The 12345-nt window shown below is 38.0% G+C and overlaps 1 protein-coding gene across 11 annotated transcripts in view; it reads right to left on the reverse strand.

Moving 5' to 3' along the window:
• The window catches only part of PALLD (palladin, cytoskeletal associated protein), a 375682-nt gene that overhangs the window by 177862 nt on the left and 185475 nt on the right, over positions 1-12345 (reverse strand). For all 11 annotated transcript variants that reach the window (XM_081075483.1, XM_081075482.1, XM_081075474.1 and 8 more), the window contains 2 exons: positions 9118-9237; positions 6769-7111 (listed from right to left, as the gene is read on the reverse strand). In XM_081075483.1, coding sequence (XP_080931609.1) covers positions 6769-7111; positions 9118-9237 — 463 coding nt within the window. The remainder of the gene's footprint in view (positions 1-6768; positions 7112-9117; positions 9238-12345) is intronic.

The raw sequence follows: 12345 nt of genomic DNA on the forward strand, positions 1-12345 counted from the left end.
CTTTGAATGTACATAGGATATCTGCAAGTATTTCCAACTGTATTTCAGACACCAAATACTAACTATAAAAATAAGGAGTCAACCTTCTCCTGGAAATGTAATTACAAAATTATATTCACCAAGAGACTAGCATAGCAAAGCACTATTATCCTAATAGCTAAGAATGTGACACTGTGTCAGACCCAATATTTACATGAAAAAATCACGAGGAAGACTACATCAAAAAGTTATTCCTTAGTTAAAAGTTTCATACTTCAGGAAGTTCCTTGATTGCACTTTCCATTTCAGGGAGGGGTTGTTTTCAAAGTCATCCAATACCAACACTGTTAATGCAAAGTCGTCAGCACACTGTATTTATGAAGAGACCATATCCGCACAGACACGTGCTTCAGAATTAGGACTATGATTGAGCCTACATTCCTTATTTATCATTCTCCAGTGGGTTTGGTGAGTGTGTGTCTGTGTGATTTTCTAATAACAAATTTGAAAAGCTACTTTCTGCCCTATTTTTTTGCCCTAATATTTTGAAGGCCCCTCTGGTTCTATAGTTTGTACTTTCATGGCTACTAAATTGCTTTGTTATTTGACTAGACTCAGCAGATAATGACAATCATTTAACCAGAAATGGGAGCTGGTGCCTAAGTTTTCTGAATCAAAAGCAGAATTGCTTATCTCCCAAACATTAAACTGGGAAGAGAAGGCAATTAGATTGCAGTGAGTCTAACTGAAGAATCAGTCATTCTTTGACAACACTTGTGTAACGTTAAAAGATGTGTAGAATTTGGGGTGTACATTCTTGCCAGTATGACTGTAGAGATCACCGGATTATAAATTATTCACAGACAATGCTTTTATCTTCTTCATCTTTGTGTTCTCAGCATCCAGCATTACCCAACATTTTGCAGATGCTCAATGAATGAGGGAATGAAAAGCATGCTAGATTTTTAAATACACTTATGTACATTTAAATGCACTTATGTACAAGGACCTCTCACAACTGCTTCATGATTATTACATCTCTTGAAAATTTGTTCCTTATTTTGCCCTAAATTGTTTTGTCATCTCTTTGTCCGTTTGTGTGTGTGTGTGTGTGTGTGTGTGTGTGTGTGTGTGTGTGTGTTTAAATCTACCAGGTAAGGTTTATACTAGAATGGAACCCAGGAAGCCATTTGTATTCTGATGTCAAACAGTAATTTAGTGAGATCTTGAACCTTAACTAGTAGAGGTTAAAGGATGGAAAAATGTTCCACTTTCTAAGTTACATGACCAAGCCACACACTGGAGTTCGAGCAGCAGTCCAACATAAACAGGACAGAAAGGGAGTAGCACAGAAGCTTTCAGCCCTTCATCAAAAGTCTGGCATCTGATAGGGGTGTTAACATGTCAAGTACACACACCTTGAAATAGCAGCTTGATTGTACTGTGGCCAACTGACATTGCAAGTATGTACTAGAGAGTGAAAATGTCCTCCTAGACCTTCCACATATCTCATTTTCTCCATAATGTTTTAAAGTGAGATGTTAATCAAATGAGAACACAGGAGAAAGGAGGAAGGAGTTGAAAGGGTTCCAATATTAAGTAACTTGGTTGGACAAACTTTTCTACTGTAACTCTATCCCATGGGATTCTTATTTAATTCTTTCATATTCATTTTATTTATAAGATAAATGATGTCAATTTTAAAAGTACTGTAAAGTGGGAAAACTCTGGGATCAGCAGTGTTTGAAACTGGTGTATCGAGGTACGAAACTAAGCAGAACAAATGGGGTAGCTCTTCCTCTTTGTCAATCTGCTCTTGCTGAATTCATTCATTCAAAACCGTTTTTGAGCATTTACAATTTGTCAGGCCCTGATCTAAGTCCTGGTGAAAGGGCAGTGAATAGAACAGTCAAGGTCCCTACTCTCAAAAAGCTTAGGTGATAATAGTGGGAAAAACAATACACAAACCAACAAGCAACTATGAGAAATTATTACCTACTATGCAGTAATTAAAGAGGATGATTTATTGGAGAATAAGGCTTGGTGGCTGCTTTAGAATGGGTGCTCAGGGAAGGTGGTGACATTAAGGTGGTGAGAGCTGAAAGCAAGGAGGCAGCCATTAGTAGCAGAACATTCCAGGGAATAAAACATTCCAAGCAAGGGAACAACTTGTGCTTAAATTTGTATCTAGGAGTGTGGAGAAAACCCTAAGGAACTTCCAAATATAGCAAACCTGGCACACTTAAGTCACTGATAAAGAGAGAGATAACATGCTGCTATTTTCTTCTCTTCCAACCCTCAAACACATCATCTCTCACTCCCACATGTGCAGTGCAAGAACGTTTCTTTGATTTTACACAGTGCTTACTATTGTTTGTTATTATGAAGATGTAGCTTCACTTTGTCAGTTCAGAACTGGACTGAGGTGACACACGGAATCCCTAATACCTTAGCATGAGTGAGTTTACAGGGTGGGAGTGAGACAGGAGACCGAGAGAAGCATGGCTAGTGAAATGCAATTATTTTGAGATGCCTAATTCAGCCTGATATCATTTTACCCTTCACAGATGGGAATTAATAATACTGAGTTTTTCTTTAAAGATTGGAGAAAGAGAAAGTAGTAAGAACAGGAGCAAAGAGAGTTAAATTCGTATCTAGGTTAGCCGTTGATTACATATGTAACATTTTTAAAAACATTTCATTATCATTCTCCCAGTCAAAGGTCATGGACTTTTATGGTAACGTGTATATCACTGGCACTAGAGTGACAAATATGCATAACTTTATCTGTCCTGTCCTGTTTTTGGAGTGCAAGGACTCACCCATTGGTTAACTCTTCAGTAATTTCTCTTTTGATTTCTCATTTTGCTACTTCCACGGGTTTATATTCTATCTCCCTCCCAGAAGACAGGGGAAGAATATTTAAAGAAAAAAAAGAAAAAAGAAATGGGGTTTGAATACAGAATATTGCTATTTATATCTTGTCTGGTCTAATTTAAGAGATAAGCTCAGTGGAGAATGCTTTTCTATGTGCTTTGCAAACCACCTACTAAATTTGGTATTCACAAGTTTCCCCCCAGGGTTTATTCCTAGGAATCCCATGCATATCTATGCCATGAAGAGCTGTGTTTTGGCAGGAATCAAGAGAAGCATTGATTTTGTGCCCTGTATTTATTTTGAACCTTCAGGCATAATTTGTAGAGAGTAGCAGGCAGCCAGACTTATTTGGTACACTCCAAACAAAGAAAATAATAATAATGATAATAATAATAATAATAATTTACAAAAAAAAACAGTTCACAAGTTAGGTTTATGTTTACTCCTTGCTCTTTTTCTGTGTTAAGAAATACGACTTGGGCACCATGTTGCTTCTTTTCTTTCTACTGTGACAAAAGATTGAGAGTCGTACACTGAGTCACATAAAGGACTCTCATTTATGAATGCTTCCCTGTGCAGTGTCTAAGTGTGCTTTGGGTCCCACAGAAAGTGGTCCCACAAATCCAGTGTACATGGCATCTGGCACTTATCGAATGGCCTACATTTCATCGAGTTTAACTTATACCCTGTTTCCCCAAAATAAGACCTAGCCAGACCAACAGCTCTAATGCATCTTTTGGAGAAAAAATTAATATAAGACCCGGTATAATATTTATTATATTATATTATATAAGACCCAGTCTTACATCAAAATAAAACTGGGTCTTATATTAATTTTTGTTCCAAAAGACGCATTAGAGCTGATGGTCCGGGCTCGGTCTTATTTTCAGGGAAACATGGTACTTGAGGGTTAGCATCCCAGATAAAGACACTGGGAGAGCGGACACTGAAGAGGATACCTCCAGGACACTGAGCGCCCAGTCCCCAGTCCTCCAGGACAGGCCTGACAGACTCAGCTGGAGGTCTGCGAGGGTTGTGAGCTACTTGTGAGGATTTCTGTTGGATAATAGAGGATCAGGGCTGAACCCTGTTGAAGAAAAGAATTCATGATATTTCTGTCTTTTTATTGTAGTCTTTGACTTCGCCCCCTCCATGATCTATTGGAGCTATTTGAGAGACAAAAATACAACGAGATTTTCTTTCAGAAAATGATCATTTTTCAGGAATCTGACAAATCAAATAACGATTTTCAGGTTAATGTATTGTGAGAGTAAATACTTTAATTCTTATTTTTTGCCCCCTAGTTGTTTCCTATTTGATTAATTACAAATGATTTGGATAAATGAAATGCCACAAAGCCCCAAAATATAAATCTCTCCTTTTATAAAGTGGAATAAAATCAAGGGCCAATGAAAAAAGATTAGAGTGATCTAAACTTTTTCACTGCCAAGAAGCAAATCTCACTCCCCCCCTAATGTATGAAAAGAAATAAAAAGATGTTGAAAGAATTTTACCTGGTAGTTACCTGTAGTCATTAATTATTAACTCAGATGCCATTAAAAATTATTTGCAGATATCATTCAACAACATTCTTTTATCAATACACACAACTTTTAAAACAATGAGCAAACCCTTTCAGAAAATACTATAGTAGAGAAAGGAGACCTCAGACCAAACCAAAAACATTGGTTACTTCAAGAGGGTGCCTTGGAAGACAGAGAATTAACTTTTTCTTTAATTACTTCTGTATAGTTTGAGTTATTACATCAAGTACACATTTACTTTCTAATTAAAACAAAATCCAATAAAGTATTATAATTCGTAAGAAAATTGAAAAATTAATAAATATTATGAAGTGTCATCACATATGATTTTCTATCTAGTAAATGGCAGGTAATTATACAATATGAAACTCATTTTACTGATGCTGTAAGGATATACTTAAATACCTAATGATCTGAAAAAAGAAAACAGCGATAAAATGCGGTACAAGTAAAATTTTATCTCTAAGCTGCCAGTCTTCGTGATTAGGTGCTCTGCCTTTCCCTTAATTTCCTCATGAAGGGAAGAGTAACCACCATATAAGGATCTTCAACACTAAAGTCCATTTTCCCTGCATCTTGTTTTATATTGAAAATCTGACTAATAAGAAAATCATGACGCGACTCTTCCAACCTGCGCTTAAGCTACTCATCCTCTTAAAAACCACAAAACCGATTTGTCTGTCTTTTGTGGACATGGCCCCCACTCCATCATACACAGTAACAGTACCATAAAGCAGAACTAAAAGCTGAAGAGCTGTTGAAACTCCTGAGATAAGAAGGGCTTCAATGCCTGTTAACAGCTCCTCATGTTTGCTCTCCTGTGATTTATATCCAATTTATGACAGCCATTCTGGTGGATACATATCACTGAATCAAGAGCACGTCAAGTTCTAGTCATTAAACACATTCGCCCTTTCTTCCCCTTGTTTCATTAAAAGCACTGTAAATACATATGTAACAGGTAAAGGCAAAAAGGGTTAGCAGTGGCAATTCATTTTATGGGTTGGAACTACAAGAGTGTAAATCTCTTTTAAGGCTGCCACTTTTGACCTCATTTTACCTGCTCAGTGTGTCAATGGAGCTGGAACATAGATATTACATGTTTACCTGGCATCTTTCACACTACTGTATACAAACCTAGTAGTCCCATTGCCTGCAAAATGAGCCTGGACGGCATACAGAATTAAGTGCAGGGTAGTAATAGATTTTTGAAACGGCAACAAACAATTGTCCAGAAGTTTACTTTTAGAAAATCGTCTGCTCATTTTTAACTTAAGGTGTTCATTGGGCTGATTTATTTGGTTAGTCTAATAATGTTCATGCAATCACTTAGTAAACAATAAAGTTGTAAGATATTCTAGTGACTATCTTATAGATTCTAACATTTCTAACAAATGAGCTGATGACAGAGAGAAGAACAACTGTTCAGTACCAGAGAAATAAAGAATAACTCTTTTCCTAAAGTCATCTTTCCTGCCCCAAATCAAAAACATCAGACATCATAGGAAAATCTAAGGGACTTTCCGAGATTCTGGCACATTCATTCTCAAGGAAATGTGACCTTGGAGAGTATGTATACATTTTACACGACTCTTCTGACATTTCCACTGACCTCTATCAGGGCAGTAATTCAAGGTCTGTTATGCTATGATAGAAACTTTTGAGTTAATTGATTTCTGCCTCTCTCTAACACTGTAATGGCTCCATTCATAACAACTCTCTGCTGTGTGGTGCCAATGGAAACAGCTCATGCAAGGTTTATCATCCTAAGAAAATAATGGAAGTCAAATATGAAGCTGGTATTCATGGAAATATGCAGTTCCATGGAATTCCAAAGCCAAGGAGGTCATGTTGTGAAGGGCGCTCTTCTTCCTGACAAGCCTAGTTATCTCTGGTTTCATTCCCCCTCCCCAGGTTCTATACAATGAATTTCCATCCTCAGCTTTTAGTCTTCCCGTGCTTATCTATATCAGATTTCCTTACTGATATTTAAATGTAAAGCATTTGGAAATGCTTTTAATAGAGAGCTCAAAGTAGGTCCCCTTGCCCATCACCTCTGGGGAGTGGCCACATCCTTGCTATACACTGGAAGGCCACACCAAGCACAGATATTTTCACAGCTGAAACCAGTTATGGCTTTTAACAAAGGGCAGATATAACCAAGCTTCTCATTTACCTTCTTTATTTTTCAGTATCATATATTTTTGAATGACCCCACTTGGTAGCAAAGTCACATCAGCCAGGGCAACTTGCTTGCACCAGGAGCAATGTACCACATAGCTAAGTCCAGGCAAAGCGTTTTCACTGACCAGAGAAGCAATTGAACAGGGGCATGGAAAGTATGCTAAAACCATGCAGAAATACTCACAGTTTCGGTTTGGCAAGCAGAGGCGGTGGCTCCTTCGTGGGTGAAAGCAGGACAGCTGGTGTTGGAGGAGATTTATTACCGTTAGCTTTGCCGTTAATCAGTCCGTTTACTCCATGGTTGGGGTGGACTCCGTTAGTTTCCCTCTCAGCAGAAGTGAACTGCATTTGAAGGGCTGCCATTCCAAGCCCCAACTCTGCGCTGTTCACCTGCTGGATCTCAGCCGGTTTCTTTGAAGCCAACTCAAAGGGACTTGTCTCCAAGATTGGAGGGGGCGGTGGAAAGTGTTGGAAGTGATCATTGTTGGATTCTCCCATGGAGTCATAGCTACAGTTTTCAGTGTTGGCTAAGAAGAGGAAAAAATAATAAGATGCTACTAATTCAAGTTATTGTCATGCAGTCATAGATCATCTGAGAATCCCCTAAGCCCTGTCGAGTTGTTACAGAAGAGGTAGTTGTGTTGCTCTCATCTGAGGCAGAAGCCAAGCCAGCTGGAGGGCTTGTTTCTTCCAAGCTTGTTTTGGGTGACTGCTACTTGTTTCATTTCCTGAATGGGCCCACACGTGGCAGAAACCAGCTACCAATTCATCAACAAATTTCAAACAAGAGATCAAGGCAGAACTTGGTAAAAAAAAAAAAGGGGGGAGGCAACACAAACAGTATCAATATAATGCGTTGTCCTCTCACGTTTCAGCCCACAGATCCGACTGAACATCCTACCTGAGCTTCCTGACATTAGCTCAAGCTCTAAAGGTTTTACGTGGGAAGCAATGGGTATTCATTCTAGTAAAAGCTAAGTAAAGCTTTGTGTCTACAAGAAATATGATCTCATGGACAATTTTTTTTCCAATTCAGATGACTGCCACAGCTGTAATTCAGCACAAAAGAATTTTTTACTTCTTACTCTCAATAAACTGAAAGCATCTTGATATAAGATGTCTTTTTGGTATTCCTCACCTTGCCCAGAACCCAACAGAGCTCCTGGACTATACTTAAAAATGTTTACTGATATATATATACACATATATTATATATATATATTATATATATATATTATATATAATATATGTATATATATGTTATATATATATTTAATTGTGTAAACATATTTGTTGATTATGTTGGACCTATGGATTTACTGCGGATAAAAATGGGAAATATTGCATGCCCATTTTGCCCTGAGAGTTTTGTCCATACTGTTGGAGCACTGCACTCCTGCTATGGCCATGTGATGGAACAGTTTTCAAGCCAACTCAGAATCAAAATACTGGGATCGTCGCCGCTCTGTTTCTCCAGTCATGATACAGGAAATTCCTTTTCACATTTAAAGTACTCATTCATATCAACTTTCTCCATTAAAGTGAACCTCATATTTCTATTCTTAATTAAGACGAAGCAGCAGTAGCAATTCCCACTCGAAGGTCCCTAACCCAGTCTTGGTCGTGCCTCTGCTGCCACCTAGCACCAGGTTCCCATTCTTCCAAAGAAATCAAAGCGCGATTTCGATTGTTCTCTCTAAGTCTGTCTCATCAAGCCAACAATCCAAAGACTGATTCTCTACTATGCGCACTATGTGCCAGGTTTGGTCAAAGAGATATTTTTTAAATTGCAGTAAAATGAAGAACAAAGATGAGGGAATAGCAACAGCTAAGGTAACGCCAATCAGTAAAAGCAGAAAATAGCAAACTAAAGTTGAAAGACAATAAAAGAAAAAGCTGTTTCACGTTGCCTTCCCTAAGGGTAATTTCTGAGTTTAAAAAAATATCCAGATAATTTTGAATATTGGTTGCACTGATATATTGCTTTAGTTTTTCATATCAAGAGTTATATTTCACTATCCACGAACTCTGTTTTCTAAGATCTTCACACCTTCTCCAAATTACATTAGGTTTATCTTGCATTAGTATTTCGGAACTTTCAATCATGGATTAAACACTGATTTATTCGTACAAATCTCTCCAGATCTGCTGTGTTGGCACTGCTGAGAATAGTGGCAGCACCGCCCATTCAGAGGTGGCCTTCTGATGTGAGCATGATTCTGGGTCAACATGAGGATGTCAGGAAACCAGCTCCATTGTTTCCAAGACCAAGATCCCATGATTCAAAAAAAATAGCCCCACATGGGTTCATTTGCTACATTATCATTATCTTTTCGTTTTTCATCTCCGCTTTCACTCCCCTCCCTCAAAGCGTTTTGTTTCCTGATGAACCACTGACTGTTGTGAGAACTCCTGGAGAGGGAGCCAGCATTCCAAATGGCTGAGCACTCCTCCTGGGATAGTTCGTTCCTCTGTGGGGAACCACACTAAATGCCGGGGAATAGAACCTCACCATTTTTCAGTCCTTGCATACCTGAGGTGACAACCAGCTGGGCAGTGCTGGTTGCTGATCCATAATCATTTCTTGCCGAGCACGTAAAGATCCCCGCATCTTCAGGGAAAGTCTCAGCTATAACGAGGGTACAGATCTCCTCTGAAAAGGAAGAGAACAAAATGCCTCATCAGAATGAACCCACGAAGCCACTTTGAAGAAGACAGACCTTCTGTCTTTCTATTATAAAACAAGCAAGTTAGATACTGATTATTAAAGAATCACTTTACCAAAGTATTCACAAAAGAACCTCTTTATACTTAATTTAGCAGTTTAGCCTAGGGGCAAAAGCTTTGGCGTCAGACCTATTCTTGGTGATTTCGGACGAGATCAACTTTGGATTCCTCATCTATAAAGTGGGGATCATATACATCTAATGGGATCTCTGTGAGGATGAAACGAGATGTTTGCAGTGTGTACCTCCACACTTGGCATGTGGAAGATGCTCAGGAGATGCCCGCTCTATTCTCCTCCTGCCTAGCTGTTTGTATGCGGAAGTTCTTTCTTCTATAGTGTAGCTGCCTATTTCTGCTCTGGTGGGGAAAAGCAACTGGTGGGGAAAATCAAGCTTCTCTGAAATGCTGACAATGGGAAAAAGAACATAATGTGCAAATATTTGACCTGCACACAATTATTCTGGAAGCCACTGTTACACAGTGTGGCAGTTACATAGCATGAAAAGCCCAGACTTGAGAACCAACTGCCAGAGCTTAAATAAGGCTCCTGCCACATTTTGCTTTTGTGACTTTGGTCAACCTCCCCAAACTTCAATATTCTTATCTGTAAAATGGAGGTAATAGCAGAACCTCCATTACAGGGTTTGTATTAGTTGTGACACATGGACTTAACCATCCCAGGGTTACTGTGAAGTCTGATGATGGCCCACGACAATAGCTCACAGTGTGTAGTTCTGACTAGGTACTAGGTACAGTCACCAGCACTAGACATTAATGTAGCTTTAATTCTCAGGTCAACATTGTGAGGTTTGTTTATTATTATTAGCCTATTTTATAGACAGGAAACTGAACCACAATAAAACCACTGATTTGCCCAACATCACATAGCTAATAAATGGTAAAATCAGAATTTAAACCAAGTCATCTATTCTTATGATATGATATACATTATGCCTATGACATTGCCTGGCATACAGTAAATGCTTTGTAGCTAGTACATGTTAGACCTGATTGAAAAGCTAGATCTAGTGTGTATTAACTATTTTTAAATTGATTGTCTATACTGTACCAGTAAAATAAAGATTATGTTGGTAAATGTTAAGAAAAGTGATATATAGTAAGTCCTCACTTAACGTCATGTATACGTTCTTGGAAAGTCTAACTGTAAGTGAAACAATATATAATGAAACTGATTTTACCACAGGCTAATTGATATAAACAAGAGTTAAGTTCCTAGGGCATCTTTCTAGTCGTAAAAACATCACCAAGCTGTAAATAAAGACCCAAAACACTTCTAATATTAAACATTGAAATAAATGTGAGCTATACACACATTTAAGAAAGATGAATAAAAACAAGTAAGATCATTATTTTCTAACCCACTTATTCCAGTTCAGGGTCATGAGTGGTGGGAGCTTCTCCTAGCAACCCAGGGTATCAGATGGGAACCACCCTGGACAGGACGCCCTTCATCAGAGTCTCTCTCTCTCTCTCTCTCTCTCTCTCTCTCACACACACACACACACACACACTCAAACTGGGACAATACAGACACACCAATTCACCTCACATGCACATCTTTGGGATGTGGGAGGAAACCAGAGTTCCCAGAGTAAACTGACGAAACAATAAACTTATTATATAAAGTGTACTCCACTATTTTGTATTTTACTTTATTTTAAAACAATGGTGGTTACCATCCATTTTCATGGGTCATGATCAGCAGTTTAAAAACACTGCCCCATACGACCTAGCACAGTCCCTGGCTCAATAAATATCAATGAATCCTGACTAGAGGTCTTTGGCCTATTAAGAAGTTTCTCAGAAAACATGAAACTAGTAATTTGTAAAGAAATCTGCAACCCCGTGTTCACTGTAGCATTAGTTACAATAGGGACGACCTGGAAACAACCTAAGTATTCACTGACAGATGTATGGATAAAGCAGATGTGGTGCATATATGCAATGGGATAAGACTCAGCCATAAAAAAGATGAAATATTGCCATTCGTGGCAACATGGATAGATCCTGAGGGTATTATGCTAAGTGAAATAAGTCAGACACAAAAAGGCAAAAACATATGATTTCACTCATAAGTGGAATATAAAACAAAACAAAAAACAAATGAACAAACAAAAACAAACTCATAGATACAGACAACAGAGTGGTGGTTACCAGAAGGGAAGTGAGGTAGGGGTAAGGCAAATTGGATGAAGGGTTGAAACATATGGTAACAGAAGGAATCTAGACTTTGGGTGGTAAGTATGCAACAGAGTATAGAATTATACAGATATAGAATTATAATCATGTGCACCTGAAATTAATATAATGTTATCAACCAATGTTACCTCAATAAATTTAACTCAACAAAAAAGAAAGGGGTTTTCAAGTAAAAAGTTGACAACTACTGATACATTCAAAATACACAATTATTATTTGATTAAAAGGTCACTGAATAGAAGGAAAACAATAGGGTAACAGAGAGGGCATAAGGTCATCTTGTTTTTCTTTTTTTACTGTACTGTACACAGTTCTTGGCTTTGCAATTGAAGAAGATAAAAAGTGTGGAAATTATTCAACTTGGAGCTTCACGTAAGATTAAGCATTTGGAAAGTGGGCTGTTATCTGGAAAGGTACAAGGATTGGGAATTTTTAAATTGAATACATAGGGTTACAGAATGAGTTAAAAGTGTACTTAACCAGAGAAGGGTGAATAAAACTTAGAAAATTAATGCTCTAAAGGATTTTAGAAATCAACTAGCCCAAATCCCTCATTTCTTCAGGTGAGATCCAAAGTGGCTCTCTCAAGGTCTTGGCCAAAATACTGAAGCATGCATCCTACTTCCCACAGCATACTCCTTTTTCAGAGAGCACAAAGCCTCTCTAATTCATTGTTTTTTCATAATTTAGGACACAAGAAACCCAGTGTAAGCTGAGGTAATGAAAGATTTAAGATGGGAAACAAGGAGTTTCCTGAATCTGAACATTTTGATTATTCTCACTACCCAAATAATTCACTAGAAATTCATCTGTA

This window comes from Rhinolophus hipposideros (assembly GCF_964194185.1).
Source record: "Rhinolophus hipposideros genome assembly, chromosome: 16".
NCBI classification, from domain to species: Eukaryota; Metazoa; Chordata; class Mammalia; order Chiroptera; family Rhinolophidae; genus Rhinolophus; species Rhinolophus hipposideros.